The sequence below is a fragment of the Aquarana catesbeiana genome, linkage group LG05, assembly GCF_042186555.1.
Source record: "Aquarana catesbeiana isolate 2022-GZ linkage group LG05, ASM4218655v1, whole genome shotgun sequence".
In the NCBI taxonomy this organism is placed as follows: domain Eukaryota; kingdom Metazoa; phylum Chordata; class Amphibia; order Anura; family Ranidae; genus Aquarana; species Aquarana catesbeiana.
The window spans coordinates 506067371-506092609 of NC_133328.1; the positions used below are offsets into that span (position 1 = coordinate 506067371).

Consider the following 25239-nt stretch of genomic DNA (forward strand, 5'->3'; position numbering starts at 1 on the left):
CCCCTGCGTGTAACATGGCAAAGCACAAAAACAGCCTACATACTGTATGTAATGAGCAAATATGGCATCCCTCAAGTTCTAGTATGATGACAAATTTTACATGGAAACAAGCTTTTTTTTAACCACAACACATATTGATAAGATTATGTCCATTAAGCTGATCTCTTTTATCAGTCTAAAATATGTTAAAAAACACAATACATAACTTTTAAACTGAACCTGAAAAAAACAACATGGGAACAGCCACTGCTTACTTGTTTCATACACTGAAATGTTCCAGCATGTTACAAAATGTATGCGTGAGATAAAGACAGCTTTGAAAACTCAAAAGCGCTATTGGGAGTTATCCAATCCTTTGATTGTCTCACACCAAGAGGAATCTCCAATAAGGTCAAACTGCCATATATTACTTTGGATAGCACTAAATAAACTTATTACCCACTTTTACCCTTTCATGACCAGGGCATTTTTTGCTATTCAGCACTGCACTATTTTAATTGGCAATTGCATGGTCATGCAATACTTTACACAAATTACATTTTTATAATTTTTTCTCATACAAATAGAGCTTCTTTTGGTGGTATTTGATTACTACTGTTTTGTTTTTTTTTTATCTTCTGTGATATAAACAAAAAAGACCAAAAATTTGGAAAAAAGCAAAATTTTCTACTTCTTTTCTACTAAAAAAAAAAAAAAAACATTAAAAAAATAAAATTAAAAAAAAAAATTGAATTTCTTTATAAATTTAGGCAAAAATGTATTCTTTGGCAAAAAAAAAAAAAAAAAAAAAAATCCAATACGTGTTTATTAATTGGTTTGTGTGAAAGTTTTAGTGTCTGCAAACTATGGTGTATACATAGTGGAATGTATGCAGCTATGACGTTATACTAGTAATAGTGGTCATCAATGACTGTGATAGGGTGGTGGGCAATCTGGTGCTAACAGACCCCCACTGGGAGGGACACTGGCATCACTAGCGACACTAATACAGTGATCAGACATAATACTGTACACTGTATTAATGACACTGGCTATGAAGGGGTTGACATCAAAGGGCAATCAATGGGGTTAACTGTGTGCCTAACAAGTGTAAAATGTGGTACTTTTACTAACAAATCTGGTTGTTTTTTCTCTCTGCTTTGCAGGCAGAAGCAGCAGCCAGATTGCAGATCTGTGTACAGAGCCCTGTGTGTATGTAAACACAGGGCTCTGTGCTTTGACTGGCTACAGCCTGAGGAGCTGATTGGTGCAGCGAAGGTTCTGGTAGGAGAGTGTTGCTTAGGAGACATATTGATGCTCATTCACCACTCTGCTGCCTGGCCAAGTTCTTCAGTGTTAGTGCCTGCACACTGCAAACCCCAAGACTGTTCTACACTCCAGGTCAGGATTAAGGATGAGCTCCGGCGTGTTCGCACACTCCACGTGCAGAGTCCACCAGGAAGTCGGTCTGCGCTAATCACAGGCAGTGAGACATTTCCCGATCTCTGCAGCCGCGCATCGGGACAATGTCTCACTGCCTGTGATTAGCGCAGCGTAGTGCCGACTTCCTGGCAGGCTCTGCACGTGGGGAGTGCGAACACGCCGGAGCTCATCCTTACTCAGGATCAGCAGAAATCCATGCTGCCCCAATCTCAGGCTCTCTCCTTCTAGTCATAGTGATTTTCAGAGTGCATTGGACAGGCAGTGAGGTGGGGTTATGACCCTCCTTACCACCTGATTAAACCCTATGATGCTGCACTACAATCACAGTTGCAGCACAGCCCTATCAACTCAATGGGTGGGTATGACAAGCTGTACCACTTATCAAACTCGGCAGCCCAAGTTGAAAATGACGTGGTCATGGCATGTGAGCAACCCTGTCTGGATATTATTTTACAGTTTAGGTGGGCAGCTTTTACCACCCCCATCACCCATCTGAAAGAGACCTATTTCATGAGCAGTTGTACCTATCATTTCTAGTGCCAATTGTATGTTTTCTATACGTTTATTAATATTGAGCAGAATAAATTTGTCCCTCCACAACGGTCCCAGTTTCTCATGTGGCCCCTTGGGAAAATGAATCCCCCCGCTCTGTGAAATAAATAAGGATGTACACAGTCACACTTGATGGCACCAGATCTAATAGCAAACTTTATTAAAGCTGGACATAGCACACTACAGCTCTGTCTGAGGCCACCCAATCTGAATGCATTTCACTCATACATGGACTTGATCACTTCCTCCTTTAAGAGTAACAATTCTTTACAGGTTTCCTTTACCAAGCAGTGCTCACTTATGTGAACACTGGGAGAAAATGACAAAAGCAAGTGCACCAAAAGATAAGCGAAAACTCACTGCAATGTGCAATATTTTACATTCACCTAGCAGCTTCTTTGCAGTGTTCCTTTTACTTATTATCAGAGGAAGCAATGTGCGTTAAACCAGGTCTAAGTGATGTGACAGTGAAGTGAAAAAAATGTTTCAGATCCTATGATAAATTTGGCACAAATCTATGTAAACCTGTCAGACAAAGGCTTCCAGATGTGTAGATGATCTAAAGGTCATAAAAGCAGAATAAACATGTGGTTAATGTATGGATAAATTACACACAGCATTTGCAATGGACAGATGTCCAACTTTATCTCCGACAAACTTTCTCACAGAATGGGTCAGAAATACAGCAAAGGCCTCCTTTCATTATATATTTGAATTATTATATTTGATGACAATGTAACAATCAATAAGTTCAGCAACCTCACTTGTATGGTTTTACATTCAAAACGACCCCCAGGCAATGCATGCAAAATCCATTAGAAAAAAGCAGACACTAAGGCCCCTTTCACACATGCGGACAGTATGTCCGTATTTCATCCATCCGTTTTCGGATGAAATACGGACATACATGCATCCCTATGGGATTGCGGGTGTCAGCGGATGTACATCCGCTAACACCCGATGTCGTCCGCCTCCGCTCTCGTCCGATTCTGCGGACGGAAGAAAATCCTATTTTTCTATCCGTCTGCAGAGCGGATCGGAGGAACACGGACAGACGGTCCGTGTTCCTCCGATCCCCCATAGGGGAGAGCGGAGATCTGACAGGGCGGTCCCTGTACAGTGTGCGGGTCCCGCCCTGTCATCTGCCTGCTCAGCTGGGGAAAGCGGAGCGATCCCCGCTGAGCAGCGGATAAACACGGGGCGGATCAACACGGATCCGTCCCGTGTGAAAGGGGCCTAATAAAAACTTGCTAACGATTATCAGCTGAAATCTCCCCAACCCTTGCCATGTCATGAGCCACATTCAAATATAATAACCATAAACATTCCAAATGACTCAGTTAACTAAAGTGGTCAATAAAATTACATCAAGCAGGCATCCCCAGCATGATTTCATTTTTATAGTCTGAGGCTATTGTGAATTCCAGCAAAAGGCTGTAGGCCCCATGGCAGTGGGGTATGTATAAGGCTAAAAGATAATATCAGAACAGAGTGCTGTTCATTGGGCGATTGCTTTACACTGGTAAATGGAGGCAATAAAACCCATGGAGCGTATCCCACCATATCATTGTGGACACTATGGGGGTTATTTACGAAAGGCAAATCCACTTTGCAGTCACTGTAAATCTGAGGGGTAGATCTGAAATGAGGGGAAGCTGTGCTGATTTTATCATCCAATCATGTGCAAGCTAAAATGCTGTTGTTTATTTTCCTTGCATGTCCCCCTTGGATCTACAGTGACTGCACTTCCAAGTGCACTTTCAGTGCAATTTCAAGTGCAAAGTGGATTTTCCTTTCGTAAATAACCCCCTATGTTTGTCTTTAATAGAAAATGGGAATCTTGGTCCTCCAATGGATATGCTGGCTTGTAAATTAGCTGACTGCACCATACCTAGGATGTCACATAGTTGTATCATCTACCTCCCTTTTGTTTTTTAAAAGTGCTGTGTATTATGTGCCCACATATAAGGCCCAACAGCTAAGAATGTGTCTCACTGGTTATGGATGCTATATCCCCGGGGGGTTGTGGCCCTTTTTTTTTTTTTTCTATTTTTTTTTTCATTTTAGTTGTGTTTCTTTCTCATGTTGATTGTATTTTATGAGTGTTTTGATTGTACCCGATTGATCTCCACTATGTAAAGCTAGCCACTCATGTACTATCTGTAAATGTTCTAATTTCTCTTTTGCTACAATAAGTGTCTTTTTTTTATTGCCAAAGATTTTTATTGTAGCAAAAGAGAAATTAGAACATTTACAGATAGTACATGAGTCATCAGAACAGATTCAATTCAGTGCAAGGGATCTGGCATGGTGGAGTTTTGGAACAGAAAGGTTTTCGTTACCTAAAAGTATTTGAATTTTAGGAGTGAAGGTTAGGGTGAATGTTAAAGGGGTTGTAAAGTCAGAAAGTTTTTTATCCTAATACATTCTATGCATTAAGATAAAAAGCCTTTTGTGTGCAGCACCCCCAAATACTTACTGGAGCCTCATCTCTCTTCAGGGATATCCAAGAGTTCCTCGGCCATCCGGGACTCTCCTCCTGATAGGCTGAAACACAGCAGCGGTGCCATTGGCTCCCACTGCTGTCAATCAAAGTCAGTTAGCCAATCAGGAGAGAGGGGTGGGGCCAAATCGGGGCTCTGCGTCTGAATGGACACAGGAGCTGTGCCTCAGCTCGCTGGATGCCCCCATAGCAAGCTGGATGCTGTAGGGGCACTCGACAGCAAGGAGGGGCCAGGACAGCCAAAGAAGAACCCAAGAAGAGGAGGATATGGGCGCTCTTTGCAGAACCAGTGCACAGGTCAGGTAAGTATAACATGTTTGTTATTTTTAGAGGGAAAAAAATGAGACTTTACAATCGCTTTAAGCTGGGTGGATAAAAATCAATGATTTTTGAAAAACAAAAAAAAATCCGATTTTTTTCTTTTATTTAACCACTTGCTGACCTGCTCACGCAGATATACTGCGGCAGGTCGGCTCTCCTGCGCGAACTAATGTTGTACGTCAGTCCATACAAGGAAGATAGCGGTCGCTCTTTTTTTGTTGATAGCACAAAAAATAAAAATCGCAGAGGTGATCAAACACCACCAAAAGAAAGCTCTGTGAAAAAAAAAACCCATAAATTTTGTTTGGGTACATCATCGCACGACCGCGCAATTGTCACGACGCAGTGCCGTATCACAAAAAAATGGCCTGGTCATTAAGGGGGCAAATCCTTCTGGGGCTATAGTGATTAAATAGGATTTTTTTGGTTTTTTTATCAGATTTATTTTAATAAAGCGCTTTTGGAGTAAAAATCTATCTAAAGATAGTTTTCTATTTAAAATATATTAATAATTGAGTTTATTCAGCTTAGTTGGAAATGGAATATTGCAATATTTACATTTTTGGTAAACTCATTCAATGAATCCAAGCTCTGCAAGCTGAGATAACAGTTGAGTTGATTTAAACAAAGCCTTTTTACTAGTGATTTAAACTGAGTTGATTTAAATCAAATCCACCCTGCCTTTTAAGATTTTAGGGCTTAAATGTCAGGTTAAAGAAAACCTGACCCGACCTAAATGTTGTAGATAGAGCTGGGGATAGTTACATTTCAAAACGGGGTTTTTCTGCAATCTGTGTCCAACTGTGTCCTTCATTTCCGGTCAGGAAGACACAACAGGAAGTGAGAGGAAATCTCCCAATAATTGGAACAGGTTTACTCTTTACTGTCTAAGGGTTACAATGGTCACCAGGTCAAATATAGAGGGTAACTCTCCTTAGCAGAGACACAGTCAAAAATAAAAAAATGTATAGGGGCGGAATACAAAGATTTAAATCTCTCACCTTTTCTGGTGATCGAGATATGACGTAGTATGTGGAAAAGCAGGGCCCTACTTACAGCTATCTTTTTTAAATGTATTAAAAATAATGGGTTGCTTTGTTTGCTATAATACAGATTTTTGCTACTAATAAAGTACAAGAAATATATTGTTTTGTTTAATTCCCTTTAAAGTGGAGGTCCAACAAACTTTATTTTACCATTCCCCTTGTAAGTTTTTTGGAATTCTTCCATGGATTATACACATACTTTTCCCTTGTCTAAAGGTCCTCATGAGAGCTAACCTCTAATTTCCTCCCCACCCTATGTAAAATTAAACCCAAAAACAAAAATTGAATATATCGCAGCTTACCAATCCTTATATGTGGTGGCTGCATTACTTTTTGTTTTAGTTATTTGACCTGGTGATCCAGCCAGTAACACATTTCCTGTCCTATGGTGCCTGCATTCTGGATGAAGTAGTAAAGCAGATACCTTTGGACAGCAGCATTGTCAGTCAGGGGACAGGACAGGGTTAAACTAGCAGATTTAGATGGACTTGACTAACAAACTGAAAGGTTTTACATAAATGAAATAAAGCGGATTATTGAAAGCACCAGTGTTAAAGCGGAACTAAACCCTCCTATTCCGTCCAGCTAAGAAAGCTGCCATCTTGGCTCTGTTTTATCTGCCGTTGCCATGGTGCTGTACATTTGATCAGTTATGAAACCAGCCATTTGATGGCTTGACAGCCTGATTGAATGCATAAGCAAATGTGACAGTTATCATTCACGGTATGACTAGAAGGTAACTTTAGTTCCGCTTTAAATGGTTTGTTTAAACCTTCCAACTGCTACTTTGTCTGGACAGCTTAGTCTGTAAAGTAAGTTGAAAAATAGCAAAATTACTGGCAGGGTCGCCAGGTGAAAACCAAGGAAAAAAGGCCTAAAAAAGTAAACAAATGCAGCCACCACATCTAAGAATTTGGTAAGCTATAATATAAAAAAAAAAATGTTGTTTTGGGTTTAACCACTTCAATACAGGGCACCAGTACACCTTCCTGCCCAGACCAATTTTCAGCTTTCAGCGCTGTCGCACTTTGAATGACAATTGCGCGGTCATGCTACACTGTACCCAAACTAAATTTTTTATTATTTTGTTCCCACAAATAGAGCTTTCTTTTGGTGGTATTTGATCACCTCTACGGTTTTTATTTTTTGCTAAACAAATAAAAAAAGACCGAAAATTTTGAAAAAAATAAAAGTTTTGCTTTTGTTTCTGTTAAAAATTGTTGTAAATAAGTAAGTTTTCTCTTTCACTGACAGGCACTGATAAGGTGGCACCGATGAGGTGGCACCAATGAGCGGGCACTGATGGGTGGCACTGATATGCGGCACTGAAGGGCACTCATGGGTGGCACTGGTGGGCACTGATAGGTGACACTGATATGCACTGAAAGGCTGCAAAGATGGGTTCTTATGAGTGGCACTGCTGGGCACCGATAGGCGGCACTGCTGGGCACTGATACGCGGCACTGTTACGCATCCCTGGTGGCACTGGCAGTGGTAGGCACTGTGAGTGGGCACTGATTGGCCACTGCCTGGGCATTGATTCACAGCCGCCTGGGCACAGATTAGTATTTCCCTGGGGGTCTAGGGGGCATACCTGGTGGTCCAGTGTGGATGGCTTCCCTGGTGGTCCTGGGTGGGATCCGAGGGGGGGGCAACCCCCGTCAGGAGAGCAGCCGATCGGCTCTCCTCTATTGATCATCTAGTGAGTGTCATGGCCTGTAGTGGAGTAAATCTTCAAATTCTGGTGTCAAAAGTTTCTCTTTGTGTTCAAATATGAGGCATGCTGCATGGCACTGCAGAAGTAATGCATGACCTCTGTCTGTAGTCTGAGGATTGAACTTCCCATGAAGACACTACATATTCTATAATCCCTGAGTCTATCAGTATAGCACTGGTGCAGGTGAGAGGTACACGGTAATTAGATCTGACACAGACACAAACAGGCAGAGCAATTAAAGTATAGGTGAACCTTCACCTTGTAAAACAACCCATTCAGCTTAAAATAGAAAAAAAAAGGGAAAACGTTTGTGTATGGATATAAAAAAAAAAAAACCTATAAATACTTTTTCTTTTTTCTTTATATGTGGTCACATGACCCCTGTTCTGAGCTGCACAAGGGGCTCAGAGAGCTGGGAGTGGAGACATTATGGGGGTGTGTCAGCAGAGGACACAGAAAGAGCAATACATTGATTTTCCCAGTGATTATCTGTGCGGGGGTGTCAGAACAAGTCTGCTCATTGGAGGACAGGCAGGCTGTTCTCCCAGCACAAAAAACTGACCACACTGAGATGGAAGTGAATCCATGCCTTGTGTGGTCAGTTTGATATGGGAAAGCAGGAGGACTGAGAGATCACTAACATAATGGAAGAAATACAAAGGGAACAAGATACTTTTAAACACAAGTGCATGGTACAACAGACTCATATCAGGAAAATGCAATGTTGAGGTAACAAACACTTTAACAGAGATCCCATGTTAGAAGAGATGTGTTTAATCACATTAGCACTCCCACATTTATGATGCAAAACAGAGGAAATGAATAAGCAGGCATTGAAATCTGTGAGACATGGAACAAGAAGTTGCCTGTACCTCTGGTGAACAGGAGCAGGTTAGCTGCAGCAATATACAGTATGTATATCAGGGAATTGATGAGCCATGACAGTACAAACTGCAGACACAACAAGTGAGGCTATCATTAAAGGGAAAGATAAACAACACAGGGAATAGAACTACACTAACACCTAGTTAAACAGCAAAACATTTGAAAGAGTACAAATGTCTTTCATGCTGAAGGGTGCTGTATTAGGAATCTATACATGTTATATTACACATGGAATCAAATAAGCAAAGATCAGTCTTTAAATGTTAGGACAAAAACATTTCCTCCAAGTCGAATGATAAACGGTTAATATTTCAAACAGACTAAATCTACTTATTCTCAACAGGTTGCCTCAATTAAATGCATAATCTGTCGAATAAATTACATTCAGATCACAACACAAAAAAAGCTAGTGCCTCCAAGACTTTGTGCAATGCAAATCACACCATAAATTTGACAAAATCAAATAGTTCTTTTGAAAATCATCCCATCATTTTCCAAGGTAAATGATTATATTTACTGCTGTAAATATAAAAAAGTAATTTACCATCTGAAAAGAAATATTAACTTTACCATCCTCCCTGAGACTGGATACCCAACCATACTGGGTTGTGATGGTACTGTGCTGTAACAAAGTGATTGTAAAGGCAGAAGGTTTTTTATCTTAATGCATTCTCTGCATTAAAATAAAAAGCCTTCTGTGTGAAGTAGCCCCCCTAATACTTACCTGAGGTCCGTCTAGATCCAGTGATGTTGTAGGAGTGTCTCGGCTGCCCAGGACTCCCCTCCCCATTGGCTGAGACAGCAGCACGGTGCCATTAGCGCCAAAATCAGTCAGCCAATCAGGAGAGAAAGGGGGCGGGGCCACGCTGTGGCTCCATGTCTGAATGGACACAGGGAGCTGCAGCTCAGCTCGGGTGCCCACACAGCAAGCTGCTTGCTGTGGGGGCACACAACAGGAGGGGGGCCAGGAGCACCAAAGTGGGACCCAGGAAGAGGCGGATCTGGGCTGCTCTGTGCAAATACACTGCAGATAAGTATAACATGTTTGTTATTTTTAACTTAAAAAATTGGTAATTTCACATTCTGGTCTGCATTATGTATGATTACTCAAATTAATTATGTTAATGAAAGTTAAATTGTCATGTGAGAAGCAAGAGATCTGCCACTGTGGAGCTTTTAAAAATGCAGATTGCTTGGCTGTCAAGCTATAACCCTCTTATTTTAGTACTTTGTGAGTCTCTGACCTAAAATAAGTGTGCGGCTTAGGGAATTCAGGGAACTCCTTTTCTACAAATGTCTTCTGGGACAGTGATCCAAAGCACTGAAGTATGAGAGTCAGGTTGATAGCCAAGCAACTAACACCTTCAAAATGAAAGCACAGCAATGGCAGCCCCCATGTTTCTCTCGAGATTGATATACTTTAGAGTAGAAGTTCAGTCAAATCCTAACTATACTTAAACCTGCTCCCACCCCCATTCTAAGCCTATCCTAATTACCCTGTAAAATGAAAGATCTCTATAAATATTCTGAGGGCGCTCTGGTCCGGTCACGTGACTTCTCCAGCAGCCAGCTTTAGTGGGGAAATCCCCAACAATGGCTGTCGAGCCTATGAGGTGGCATCACCCATAGGGTTAAGAGGCAGCATCAGTTGTCAGCTGTGCCTCCTCTACCTGGAAGCAGTTCATGTGATTGGACCTGAGAGCTCTCTGAACAACCAAGTATAGACATCTTCCCTTTCACAGGGTAATTAGAATAGGCTTAGAATGGCTCTACATGTTAACTCATAGTTAGGGTTTGACAGGACTTCCACTTTAACCGCTTGCCGCCCGCCGGCTGTCATATGATGGCCAGGCGGCGTGGCTCTTGTTCTGGGAGGGCATCACATGACGCCCTCACTGGGGACCCGATGCGCGTGCCCGGCAGCCGCGATGTCTGCCGGGCACCCGCAATTGCCCGGTAACACAGCAGGACCGTGGATCTGTGTGTGTAAACACACAGATCCACGTCCTGTCAGGGGAGAAGAGACCGATGGTGTGTTCTCAGTACAGAGGAACACCGATCGGTCCCCTCCCCCACAGTTAGAATCACTCCCTAGGAAACATAATTAACCCCTCGATCACTCCCTAGTGTTAACCCCTTCCCTGCCAGTCACTTATACAGTAATCAGTGCAATTTTATAGCACAGATCGCTGTATAAATGTGAACGGTCCCAAAAATGTGTCAAAAGTGTCATATATGTCCGTCGCAATATCGCAGTCACGATAAAAATCGCAGATCGCCACCATTACTAGTAAAAAAAAAAATATAATAAAAATGCTATCAATCTATCCCCTATTTTGTGGACGTTATAACTTTTGCGCAAACCAATCAATATACGCTTACTGCAATTTTTATTACCAAAAATATGTAGAATAAATATTGGCCTAAACTGAGGAAAAAATTTGTTTAAAAAAAAAAAATTGGATATTATAGCAAGAAGTTAAAAATATTGTGTTTTTTTTCAAACTTGTCACTCTTCTTTTGTTTATAGCGCAAAAAATAAAAAACGCAGAGGTGATCAAATAGCACCAAAAGAAAGCTCTATTTGTGGGGAAAAAATTATAACAATTTCATCTGGGTACAGTTTTGCATGACCGCGCAATTGTCATTCAAAGTGTGACAGTGCTGAAAGCTGAAAAATGGCTTGGGCAGGAAGGGTGTGAAATTGCACTGTATTGCGGTGGTTAAAGAGCCTCTGTGATTACCTCCTATACACATGCCAAAAAAAGCCTTCCAATATTTGTTTCTACAGCCAAATGCTGGGCAATTCTGACAAGCTCTGTCATTATCACTGAAGCTTATCACTAGCTACAGTCCCTCGCGTTCCTATTGGTCTAATAGACGTCAATGGGAGCGCACATAAAAACTTAGGTAAACCACACATGCAATCATGCTGTGACCAAACCACAGCTCACTGCTGTGAACCTGCTCCTAACATTGAGAAAGTGCCAAAACTTTGCCTGCAGATCAGCCCAGATTTGCAATGAGAAGCTTTAGAATGCTGCCATTGGCATAAGCAGGCACCTCACATTGAGAGGCTTTAGAATGCTGTTGCTGATATAAGCAGTACTTCTAGGTGCTTGCACATTATACCTGCAAAATTTTTTGGGCAGCAGCAATGACAGAGTCTTAGTAACAGACTCCTAAAAAATATGTTTCAGCAAAAAATAACAGATATGATGCAACAATCTGCAAACTCTTGTTACCTCATCCATACTTAGCCCATTAAAGTTGAACTTTACCTACAACAGCTTTATGAAAAATAATGTTCTTTAGTTGGGAACATACATTTCACATTAAAGTGGATGTAAAGCCAATGTCATCCTTTCTAAACTACTGCCATAGGGGTTATCTATAAGGATATACACGCCTCCTGCATGTATCTTTACCTGTCAAATGTCTCCCCTCTGTCTGTTATGAGAGCCGAAAAACTGCAGATTCTGTGGGTGGGTCTGTTGTCTGGAGCTCGGTGGGTGGAGTCGTGATGTCAGTAGACTCCCCGCCCACCTCTACACTCCCCTTGTCAATATGCATTTCTCCTGTGTATTTCTTACACTAAACTTCTGCTATGATCTCTAACATCCAGTGAAAAGACAGGAAAGTAACCACATGACTTCAGCATGCCAAATCATGCTGAGGTGTGGAACAGACAATCCTTGCAGAGCTGCTGAAGAAAGGAGAGGGGGTGGGAATTAAAAAATAATGCATGTCTTAGGCTAGTGCACAAGATGTAAATCACCTGTCACTCACAGCAAGGGGGAGGATTTGACAAAGCTTTTTTCTGTCAAGTTTTATCTCACTGAACAATAAAAGAGGATTGCTCAGAGCTGGATTAACTCTTTGTGGCAAGACTGGGCTCAAATGATAGGAAATCTTATACTCTACATTATGACATAAAAAAAAAAAAAAAAAAAAAAAAAAAAAAACAATTTCGGGTTTACATCCACTTTAAGAATTATGCTTCATTTTCTGATTAAAGTTCTACTTTAAAGCAGAGTTCCACACAAAAGTGGGAGCTCCGCTTATTTGACTCCTCCCCCCTGCGGTGACACATTTGCATCTTTCGGGAGGGGGGAGCGGGTACCTGTGTTTGACAGGCACCCGTACCCACTTCCAAGAGACCTTGCCATGGCGAGATCACTCAGAAGTTCGCCCCCCTCCTTCACGCTGCCACCAGGCCATTCCAAAAGGGCAGCGCATTTTGCGCATGCGCAGTAGGGAACCAGCTATGAAGCCACAAAGCTTCTCTGCCAGTTTCCCGTACAGGCAATGGCGGCGGCAGCAGCACCCAAAAGCCGATGGAAACATCAGCTGGGGTGCCGACATGACTGGATTTCAGGACAGGTAAGTGTCCTAATATTAAAAGTCAGCAGCTACAGTATGTAGCTGCTGACCCCTTCATGCCCACTAACCAACTAAACACAATGGGGACGGGATATTATATGTAGATTGATGGAGGTTTCACCTGCCTCTTACTCTAAAAAACAAGCTGGATGGGTGTGATACAGGCTGTTGACTGGCAGCAATCCACTCACACCATATTATTTCCAGAAAATAATACAAATTTAATTTCAAATATATATTTGTATGACAATTTAAAACAGTTTATTGATATTTTTACTCTCTACTCCAAAGGCAGTTTTCTTCTTTTTTTTTTTTCAACATGTGACCAGCAGCAGAGGACTAGACGCTCCTCCTGCTTAGGTTTCTCTGCAGACAGGCTGGGAAAAATCTGGGTCATGTGACAGCTGTATATCGATTAGGAAAAAGCTACCTAGATGTTTTTTTTTAATAAAATAATTACAGTGCCATCATCCACACATCCACGAAAATAGAAGAGGCAATGGAAATTAAACAGTGTGTGTTTAGTATCACTTTAAAGTGATTGTAAAGTCTAATTTTTTTTAACCTATAAAAATAACAAACATGTCATACTTACCTGCTCTGTTGCAGTGGATTTGAATAGAGCAGCCCAGATCCTCCTCTTCTCGGGTCCCTTTTCTGTGCTCCTGGTCCCTCCCTCCTGTAGAGTGCCCCTACAGCAAGCAGCTTGCTATGGGTGCACCCAATGACGCTGCTGCTATGTCTCAGCCAATCAGGAGGGAGAATCTCAGACGGCTGAGACATTCGTGGACATCGCTGGACATAGTGGGACTGCAGGTAAGTATTAGGGGGGCTGAGGGGGACTGCTGCACACAGAAGGCTTTTTATCTTAATGCATAGAATGCATTAAGATAAAAAAACCTTCTGCCTTTACAACCCCTTTAACTCCTGACCTAAAGTTGGAAGTTTTTTCCTACATTTGACCTCACCTCTCTGGAGATATTGATTGCTAATAGCGGAGGAGCGCTGAGACCATCTCTTATGGATCTGCAGACTGTTGCGCTCTGCACAGGAAGAACACCTGATTGTCGGATTCTCATCACTAGCCACCAATATCGTGGAGGATTGCTGAGACCATCTGTTATGGATCTGCAGATTATTGCTCCCTGTATAGGGAGAATGCCTGTTTGCTGATTTCTTATCACCAGCCACCAACATCGGTGAGTGATCTCGATCATAATCGGTGGAGGATAAAGTTAGTACTAAGAAGAAAGAATTGCCATATTGCTATTTGATGTTACACATTGACACATATGGAAGTCGATTAGAACGATTAGATTAAGATATATATAATTTTTGATATATGGTTGATAGTTTTGTTTCTTTAATTTTTGTTTCTCGTTTTTTGGGTTTGACATTTTTTCACAGCATATGTATATGTGGGTTTTATTTATCTGCCACTTTTGGGTTACGTTTTGCTTTGGTTTATATAACACATATATATATATTTATATATATAACGCAAGTTTCTTTTTCCTGATACATAGTTTTCACATATCACTGGCACTGCAGGAGTGTTGATGCTGGAAATAATTATATAGAGACAACAATGAATTAATGTTATATATTTGAGTTTTTTTAATACTGTTTGATTATTTGGTATACACCTAGGTATAGCGCTGTTTTTTTCACATTTTCAAAAGTTGGAAGTGCTTGATATTACACATCATTTTAGAAAATATGCAAACATTTTGGTATTTGTTCCCCCCTGAATGTCAGTTCATTCACAGGCGTTGGGTCGTATCATTGTGTTTTTCAGGGAGTAACAGAGAACACTTAAAAGAGATGTAAAGGATTTTTTTTTTTCAGAATCATACTTATTAGCTTGATGCTGCATCTGTCCCCCATGGGTCTAACACTGATAACCAAACGATCTATCACTTGGAACGATTGCTTGGCATCTCAGGGCTCTGTCAGCAGAGAGCTGGTCTCTGTCAGTCACCGCTCTCTGCCCCTCTCATTTGAGCGGCCGGCTCAGGCTCTCAACGGCTCGCTGAGAGGCTGAGCCGGGTGCAGATCCAGGCATGTGGGTGGATCCTGACTCCTTTGTTGCGATCTTGCTCGAGCCTGGATCAGCTCTGTGATATCAGCCAACAGCAGGCTTAAGCCTGCTGTCTGCTAAAAATGGGTCACAGGAGTGCTGAACGAACTGCATTCCTGTGATCCATTTTGAAGAGTCCAGCCAAACAAGCTTTGACTGTATTTCTCCTTTAACATCCAGACATAATTGGACTGTAATCATGCAACTTCTCTAAAATAAACTGTCCACAGTAAGGTCGGCCATACACAGAGCACATTTTTCTGTGGTTGCAGGAGGAAAAGAAATTTGCCTGATTCCCCCATCAACACAGACAATGTTGATGTGGAAATCCCTCCTGCTGAGGCATTGTCTTCTCGTTGGGGGGGGGGGGGGGGGGGCATAGGAAGCCATCCCCGCCGAGGGAAAACAGTGATTATTACTAGCAGCTATAGCAGCTACTAGCGATAATCGCAGGTAAAATCCAGCAGGCTGGCTGTACCCAAGTTGTACCATACACAGTTCGAACGTAGTATAGCCTGCCTAAGTGGACTAACATTTATTACTGTAACCGTTAAGAAAACAGAGTATGCTACGAGCCCTTGACTCTATTTAATTTTAATTAAAGCGATGAATACTGGTTGTCACTTTATAAGCCTCCACATGACTTAAATACAGGAAAGCCAGAGAGTAAGCAAAATGGCAAAAATGTGTGTTAATTTTAGCTTTCTTTTAAGTAAAGACAGATAACAATGATCTGATGCAAGTGGCTACACAGACAAAAAAAACACACAAGAACATTCAGTACTAGCATCTGTATGCTTGTTACTGAAATTAAAACAATCTGTGATGTGACATAACTGATCTATGGTGACATCTGCTTTCAGTACACACCAACAGCATGGAGTTTACCAAACACACCTCTGGGACCCCTTATGGGAGGTGTTACAGGGTTCTGAATAACATGTGAACTTTTCGTTTTTTCAATGTAAAGACAATGAGCTTAGCACTGTACATTATCCAGCCAAATACAGCTTTGGAATTCTGTACTGAGAATAATATAATAAAAAAAGCACCTTCAGTTTTTTCAACAGTATTAGCAATAATGAGATACAGATACTATATAGTCCTGACTTAAAATGAACCCGTCACATGTGGGCTTAGGTTGGAATCTGAATAATCAGTCTCCACTTGCTATAATTTTGCAGGCTTACTTATGAAAGAGATTTATATTCCTCCCCTATTTAGACATATTTACTTTGTCTTTGTCTGGCTGGTCAGAGGTCACCCTAGCCTAATTCTTGCTGCTTGTAAACTGCCTGGTCTCACACACTGCTAACCCAGCAGATGGCAGACAAGGTGTGGTCAGGCAGCTGACAATCTAGCAAATGTCAGATTTTAGGTACACATTGCAGCAGCAGTTCTATCTGGAAGCATAAAGAGTACATCAAGGATAGCATAAAATACAAAACAAAAATTAAAACTGAAGTGCCACACCACCACAAAAAGGTCCAGATACAACTTTATTCCCATGAAAATCAGGGCAGTCCAAAAAGTAGCCAACACGTTTCAGGGGTCCAAAAACACCCCCCTTTATCGGGGCTAGAAATCATAAGGGGAAACTCCATATCAGTACAGAATCAAAATATCCCCTTCTCAGGGTCATAGTTAAAGTGTTTGTAAAGTCTTGGGTTTTTTTAGTTAAAAACAACAAACATGCCATACTTACCTGCCCTTTGTAATGGTTTTGCACAGAGCAGCCCAGATCCTCCTCTTCTTGGGTACCTATTTTGTGCTCCTGGTCCCTCCCTCCTGTTCAGTGCCCCCACAGCAAGCAGCTTGCTATGGGGGCAGCCGAGCCACATTCTCTATGTTCATTCAGACACAAAGCCGCAGCCCGGCCCCGTCCCCTTTCTCTCCTAATTGGCTGACTGACTTTGAATGACAGCAGCAGGAGCCAATGGCGCCGCGCTGCTGTCTTAGCCAATGAGGAGGGGAGTCCCAGGCAGCTGGGACACTCCTGCAACATCGCTGGAGAGAGATCATGCTCAGGTAAGTATTCAAGGGGCTGCTGCACACAGAAGGCTTTTTATCTTAATGCAGAGAATGTTAAGATAAAAAACCTCCTGCCTTTACAACCACTTCAAAACCAGTACCTAATAGCCAATAGTATTGGATGTAAGGAGGCAGGTAGGATATTGCAGGAGGCGATAGAGAGCCGGCACAGCTCAGTGTCAGCGTAGCATTGCAGAGGAATGCAGACTGGAGAGAGGAAGGAGGTGCTGTGTTGTTTTCAGTTTTTAATCTTCCACGGTTCATTCCAGGACCTCCATCTTCACAACCTCTCTGGATTACCCACAGCCACCCACCACCCAAGCCTGTTTTGACCCAATTGGGTGTATGTCTCTTTGGGTCCAGTAGATCCGGTAAGCCTTCTTATTGTCGGTGGTGGTGTGCTTCTTTTGTCTTCACTCCAGATGTCACGCACTTATTGATTTGTTCCTCACATGAAGTCACGTAATTTCTATGGACTATCAGTTATTATAAACATGGAGGACTTTTTTCTAAGTTTCACTTAGATGTTTTCACCATTTCTTGGACTACATTGTCCCTATGTTGAACATTTAAAATTGTTTTAGCGCTACACTTATTTTGTTTTCAGTTCATCAATTGAGGATAAAACAGTAATAATATAGTAAAAATTATAGTATTTATTAATACTATAAATACTACCCCAATTTCAAAAAAGTTGGTACGCTGTGTAAAATCTACATAAAAACTAATTGAAATGATTTTGAAATCTCATAAACCCACATTTATTCACAATAGAAAATAAAAAGCACATCAAATGTTTGAACTGAAAAAAATGGATCATTTTAGGAAAAAAAAAAAGGTCATTTAGAATATGAGTTGGGACAGGGCAACAAAAAGCTAGCAAAGTAAGTGGTACTAACAAGGAAGAGCTGGAAGAACATTTTGCAACTAATTAGGTTAATTGGCAACAGGTTATTAACACGATTGGGTATAAAAAGAGCATCTTAGACAGTCAGTGTCTTAGAAGTAAAGCTGGACAGAGGTTTACCAATCTGTGAAAAGCGGCATCTAAAAATTGGCGAACAATTTCAGAATATTGTTCCTTAACATAAAATTGCAAAGACTTTAAATATATTGTCTACAGTACATAATATCATCCAAAGATTCTGAGAATCTGGAGAAATCTCTGTGCGCAAAGGACAAGGCCGAAACACAATATTAGATGTCCGTGATCTTCAGGTCCTCAAACGGCACTGCAATAGCAATAAGCATGATTCTGTAATGGACATCACTGTATGGGTTTAGGAACACTTCCAAAAATCATTGTCTGAACAAAGTTCTCCATGCCAAGTTAAAGCGCTATCATGCAAAGAAGACATATCTGAACATTGTCCATAAAAGTCATCGTTTTCTCTGGGCCAAAGCTCATTTAAAATGGTCTGTTGCAAAGTGGAAAACTGTTCTGTGGTCACACGAATCTAATTTGCCATTCTTTTTGGCATCCATGGGTGTTGCATCACCCAGACTAAAGCAGAGAGGGACCTGCTGTCTTGTTATCAGCACTCAGTTCAAAAGCCTGCATCTCTGATGGTATGGGGATGCTTTAGTGCGTAAAGAATGGGCAGCATACACATCTGGAAAGGTACAATTAATGCTGAAAAATAAACCCAGGTTTTAGAGCAGCATATGCTCCCATCCAGATGATGTCTTTTCCAGGGAAGGCCTTACATATTTCACATCAGGACAATGCTAAACCACATACTGCATCTATGACAACAGCATGGCTTCATAGAACAGTGGTTCTCAACTCCTGTCCTCAGGACCCACTAACAGGCCAGGTTTGCAAGATAACTGAAATACATCACAGGTGATATCATTTGCTGCTCAGTGATTGCAATATTCTAGTCTGCATCTCCCCAAGGTAATACTTAAAACCTGGCTTGTTAGTGGGTCCTGAGGACAGGAGTTGAGAACCACTTTCATAGAACAGTCCAGGTGCTTAACTGGCCTGGAGGATTGGGGCTGCTCTGTGCAAACCGTTCGCACTGCGTCGCTTTAACTGACAATTGCGCGGCCGTGCGACATTGCACCCAAACAAAATTGACATCCTTTTTTTTCCCCACAAATAGAGCTTTCTTTTGGTGGTATTTGATCACTTCTGCGGTTTTTATTTTTTGCGATATAAACAAAAAAAGAGTGACAATTTTAGAAAAAAAAAACCGCAATATTTTTTACTTTTTGCTATAATAAATATCCCCCAAAAATATATAAAAAAACTATTTTTTTTCCTCAGTTTAGGCCGATATGCATTCTACTACATATTTTTGGTAAAAGAAAAAAAAAAAAATCGCAATAAGCGTTTATTGATTGGTTTGCTTAAAATTTATAGCGTCTACAAAACAGGGGATAGTTTTATTTATTTTTTTTTACTAGTAATGGCGGCAATCTGCAATTTTTATCAGGACTGCGACATTATGGCGGACACCTCGGACAATTTTGACACATTTTTGGGACCACTGGCATTTTTACAGCGATCAGTGCTATAAAAATGCATAGATAACTGTAAAAATGTCACTGGTAGTGAAGGGGTTAACCACTAGGGGGCGATCAGGGGGTTAATGTGTTCCCTATTGTGTGTTCTAACTGAAGGTGGGAGGGGACTGTGTAGGGGAGATGACAGATCGCTGTTCATACTCTGTATGAACAGACGATCTCTGTCTGTTCTCCACTCAGAGAACCGGGATGTGTGTGTTTACACCAGTTCTCTGTGTGCCCCGAGCGATCGCGGGAGCCCGGCGGTGATCGTGACCGCCGGGCACTCGCATCGGCTCCGTGGGTGAGCGGGGGGGGGGGGGTGGGGGTGTAGTGGCCAAATATAAAAGCCACGTAAAATGGCTGCGATTCGTGCAGCCGAGCCATATTGCCGCAGTACAACTGTGGCGGCTGGTCGGCAGTCGGTTAATGTTTGGACATACTGTATATTAAAGCATACTATAGATTTATTTTCATTAGATCTCAACAAGTGAAGCAGTAAGAAAATTAACAATTAGTCTACTGCAAATGTTTATTTTATTGATATCAGTGTGTTAAGCTAGAAAAATACTGAGGGTTTAATATGACTTTAACTAAAGAGGAACATTTATAATGCAACAAAAATAATACTCATATTCAATACACTCATCTCAAGTGGCTAAATGATCAATTTTACTATTCTAAACATATATTGTGCCTGGAGAGCAAAGATACTCTAGCTTAAAGTAGAACTATAAACAAAACTTTTTATTTTCATTTTGGATAGTGCAAGGGAAGGGTTTAAACCGTCAGGTTTTTTCTTTTTTTTTCCATTTGTGTGGCATTGTAAGGATTTCTCTTCACTTCCTGTCACATAGCCAAACAGGAAGTGAGAGGAAATCCCCAGGGGGCCCCCAGGTCGCCAAAGCTAGTGCCCCATAGGAAAATTTCCCTTCTATTATTTTTTTTGGAGACAACTAAAAATTTTGGATTTTCTTTTACTTTCAATGATAATGGTAAACAGGACAAATAGAAATAGAGTGGGTGAATCTCCACAACAGGGGCACAGACAGAAATAAACCTAGGAGGCATTCTAACCCATCTCTATTATTTTCAAAACTAAAAAAGTTTTGCCATTGGTTATACTTTAGCCTGTTCCTGGAAATAGTTTTTGATAGTGTGTCAACTATGAAAAGATTATTTTAAATCAAAAAACAAATGACCAAGAACATGGCATGTCATGCACTAATACTTACTCTGCTCATAGAATCAAAACATTTCCTGACCAACGATTCCACATCATTTGGACGATCTTGCACATTTATCCAGTCCAGTAGGGATACATTAAATGGCGGGCCTTCATTACTCAAATGTCCCTCTGAAACGTCTATATCCTGGCCAGAAGTATTCATAGTGTCTTGCTCAATACGATTGTCATGTACTTCCTGTGTTATATGTTCCCCAGATGTAGCGAGAGAAGCTAGCAAAGCCACGTTTTTTAGTTTTGTTTCATCATCACATTGCACTAGTTCAGCAGTCTTCTCATTCTCAAGTTCAACGACATCCCCTTCCGCAGAGGATAAAAACCTATCTAGACACATCCTATAGCTGTGTCGTGTTAGGCACTCTAGCAGCGGAATCTTGGCCATGACGGAAACAGCAGTTCCTAGACTAAAGAACGAAAATCCAAACAAAAAGATTTCAGATTTTGAAGAACAGATCAATTCAATGGCATTTTAAGCACAGCACAAGAACAATCGAGAAACAATGCAAAACTTTTTCTACATGACAAGCAGGCCAGTTAATGGAATGAATGGCTGGTTAAGCAAAAAACAGTTATGAGTCAGTTGACTACTAATACCAGCAAAAAACGTGCAGACTCTGTGCACCCAAAATGTACTGTATGTCCGGGAAAAGTTATCGGCAATAGATTTTGTGATGTTTCGTCTTTTTAAAAACTGCAGACAGAAAAATACATGTTGTTCTGCCAGAAAACCAATGTGCTCCTAATTTTCTGTAGGAGTTCATAACACAGTGCCTTTGCTGCATTGAAATCCCAAGCAGTGTTGTCAGCCCTGCCCAGTCCTCTTCCACTGGATTACAGAACACCTCCCTCTTATACTATGGTGATGAGGAGGAATTGTTCTATAGTAGGCAGGGCTAATAACACTTCTTAGGAGCTCAGTGCAGCAAAGGCAGAGCTCACTTTTTCTGTACTTGCCACATTTTTAATAAGACAAAATAAGGAAATGTGCATGTGTTGCAAAACAAATTTTAATCAATTAAAAAAAACACCATTGCTTGGATACTTGCGACTTTTATAATTGACAGCTAGTGAAATAATGCTTCTCATGTGATCACTTATTTGTCACAGTATTAGGAGTCAAGCTATGGAATAGTAAGTATAGTATATACAACTATAATACTAAATAATATAGTAAGACATAATGAAAACATAGCATTTCTCAGCCAATTCTGTCAGACCATGGCACTCATAGGTATATCACACAGAGGAAAGGGAACATCTATTCTATCCTAAGTATATTATAACACGACGACTGCATGACAGTGATGGGAAATAAACAGGACAAGGACATATGGGATGTATTGGATTGAAAAATAAGATTGTGCAAATAAGATAAGAATGATGTATGTAAAAAAAATGAAAATATATGCTAATAAATGGAACAGTAAAAAGACAATTCAATAACTTTGACTTACTTAGTTAATTTAACTTTAATATCATCTATTGACTGCAGGTATTTTGAATATGCATTCTCAAACTTGAAAAGCAGTTTTTGGTATGAATGTGTACAATCTTCTAGGTTGGCCATTATGGCAGCCCAGCCCTGGTGCTGAAGATGCTCATCGTGAACCAGACCTTCACAAAACGAACAAAGCTTCTTGGCAACCTCAAACATTTCCTGTATAAAACAGAGTCAATTTCAAATCAGAAGCTATCCCAGAGTGTTTAACATTCATATAGTAACAGTTTAGCTAGTAAATTGCATAACATGTACGTTACAAAGGAAACTACAGCAATAGATTTCAACAAGTAGACAACAGACCACGGATAGTAGGCAAACTGATTTCTGTGGCTGTATAGAGCTATGCGCCACTTTCATAAAGCTGCAGATGTGCACAGATGAAATTTCCCGAATGCAGACTAGGTGCGTACAGCTGCCTTCAACCATTCAGACTCGAGTGAGCTGTGCGATCAGTGATGAATCTATTCAAAAGATCTTATAGAGGAACTTCACTCTAAAAGGGGAAATCCTGCTTTGTGCCCTCCTCCCCACCTCCTCTACTATTTTTGACACTTTTTTTGGGGGGGGGATACCTGATTTTGACAGGTACCCGCTGCCACTTTCGGTCGGATCAGAGTAGTGCATCCACTTTAAGTTCTCTCCCATTCACAAAGCATAGCTCAGGTCGCACATGCACAGCTGCCCCCAGTAAACATGCCAGTGTCAGGGTCCCGAAGACCGGTGAAGAACCATTTTGAGTGAGGAAGGCACTGGACTCCTGGAAAGGTAAGGGTTCTTTTTTTAAAGTCAGCAGCTACAGTATTTGTAGCTGCTGACTTTGATTTTTTTTCAAACAGAGCGAAGAACTGTTTAAGTATAGTGCAAATATGAAATTTTACATCATTAACCCCTTCACACCTAAGGGTAAAACAAATCTTATTGCCTAAGCACAATTTTGCAACTTTGACATGTGTTAGTAAAACTGTACTTATCATCACAACTAATTTGTACATCTAGGTAAATTAAACCTTTTTTTTTTTTTCAGGACCAATTTTGGGCTTTCATGTGGTAATGGATATCTCCTGTTTTTTGGGGTTTTTTTTATCAAAATGAAAACTGGCTCAAAATATAAAAAAAAAAAAAAAAATCATTTCTTCTTACATTTAGCTGTATATATCTTGTTACTACCATAACCTATTTGCAAAGAACAACCCAAAATAAATTCTCCTGCTCTTGACAATCGCAGTAATACCACATATGTGTATGTTATTTGTTGCTTGCACCCATAGCACAGCCCAGAAGCAATAGTGCACATTTTGTTTTTATTGTTTTTTTCATCCTACCTAAAACACACTAACGTTAATTTAAAAAAATAAATATGAAAAATAAAATAACCTATATCAAACCTTGATTTAGGTATGTTTTCTTTATTATTTATTTATTTTTTACACACACTTTTTTTTTTCCTTCTCTGCAAGGAAAGAGAAAGATACATTGTATCTTTCCTCTCTATTCACAGAGAGAGAAACACAGGGGCAGGCTTCACAGACACTGATCACTGTGGTAGTCAGAGGCTACCACAGCGATCAGGTGACCCAGAATAGGGAGTTCCAGGTCCCGGTCGTTAGTACGGGGCCTGGGGCTCTCAGTGAGACCCCAGTATCTGCACACAAAGGGGAATACACATATATGCAGCCCCACAGAAAAAAAGCCCAGTGCAGTGGGGCCGCATACATGCATTACGTCGGCAGGAAGGGGCTCAAGAGGAATTCCAGGTATGGATAGTTTATACATAGTTACAAGAGACCAATATATACTAGTATATACTTTACCTGGACGATTCCCCTGGAAGCTAGAAATCACTGAATTAGACAGCACTACTCCAGTGATATGCAAACATAATTAATTCGGAAACATGCTTGTAATCCAAAGCAATAATGGCAGCTCAAATGGAAAATTACAAGCGCGCCACCAGTGAATATATATCATGATACAATGTATACAACAGCTTTATCCACGTGATTTACCACTATTTTTGTGAAAAAATAAATAAAAAATTGTGATACATTGTTGTACCTAGTGTTTATATATCACAAATAAAGAGCAACTAAGTTACTCTATATACTAGTAACCTAATACCAACATATTTAAATGAAATCCTTTTCAGAATTGTGAAATAATTATGTGCCTTTTAGAACTAGTGTTATTGTGAAAAAATAAATTATGTTGATCTATGTGCTCAGCAATCTAATTGCTCCCACTTCACACACCAATTCAATTAATAATTGTTCCTCTGCAAAAAAATTTTTTTTTCTTAAAAATATACACCCTCGTGATATATCATAAACAATAAAGTCCATGTGAGGATATCTTGTATTGTGGATCAACCATGATTTCTCCACTTTGACACACACAGATGATCTTCCCACTTTAGGTAAAGTAAAAATGCTCGCTTACCGAATCTGTTGGATCTCAGATTATAGAGATCTAAAAGGCTTGTTGCATTTGCCTGCCGGCTTCTGTGATCTCCACCTGGGTAACACTCCAGAAAGCTGTCCTCTCTTCCTTCAGTGGAACAGCAAACAAACACTTGTTTAAGGTTCAAGTGTTGATTTCCACAACTGCGGGAGGGGAGATCAATTATCTTCCCTGGATCCTCCACATATCCAGACCCCTCAATGAAGACAAAACGGGGGAGACTCCATAGTGTAGATGTATAAAATTTATTATAAAAAGTCACTTATCACTCACTAGCAATTGCGCACAGCAAGCCAAAAAAGTCAAATCAAATTGCACAGCAAAATACACCACAAATTGTGCACAGCAAAGGGAACCGGATAAAAAATAGCAATAGCTTACAGGCTTCTACTGGGAATGGAGACATCAGTAGAAGCCTGTTGAGGGGAAACGTGCGTCGGATGGAGCAAGTGGCTGTAATGCCATCACATTTTATTCATTTTTTCCCCATGCAGTAAGAAGGCTCAACCCTCTGCTGCCTGTAAGCTATTGCTATTTTTTATCCGGTTCCCTTTGCTGTGCACAATTTGTGGTGTATTTTGCTA

General features: G+C 40.7%; 1 protein-coding gene across 5 annotated transcripts in view; it reads right to left on the minus strand.

The window, feature by feature from the left end:
• The window catches only part of RB1CC1 (RB1 inducible coiled-coil 1), a 293127-nt gene that overhangs the window by 207686 nt on the left and 60202 nt on the right, over positions 1-25239 (minus strand). For all 5 annotated transcript variants that reach the window (XM_073631593.1, XM_073631595.1, XM_073631592.1 and 2 more), the window contains 2 exons: positions 22152-22354; positions 20687-21101 (listed from right to left, as the gene is read on the minus strand). In XM_073631593.1, coding sequence (XP_073487694.1) covers positions 20687-21101; positions 22152-22354 — 618 coding nt within the window. The remainder of the gene's footprint in view (positions 1-20686; positions 21102-22151; positions 22355-25239) is intronic.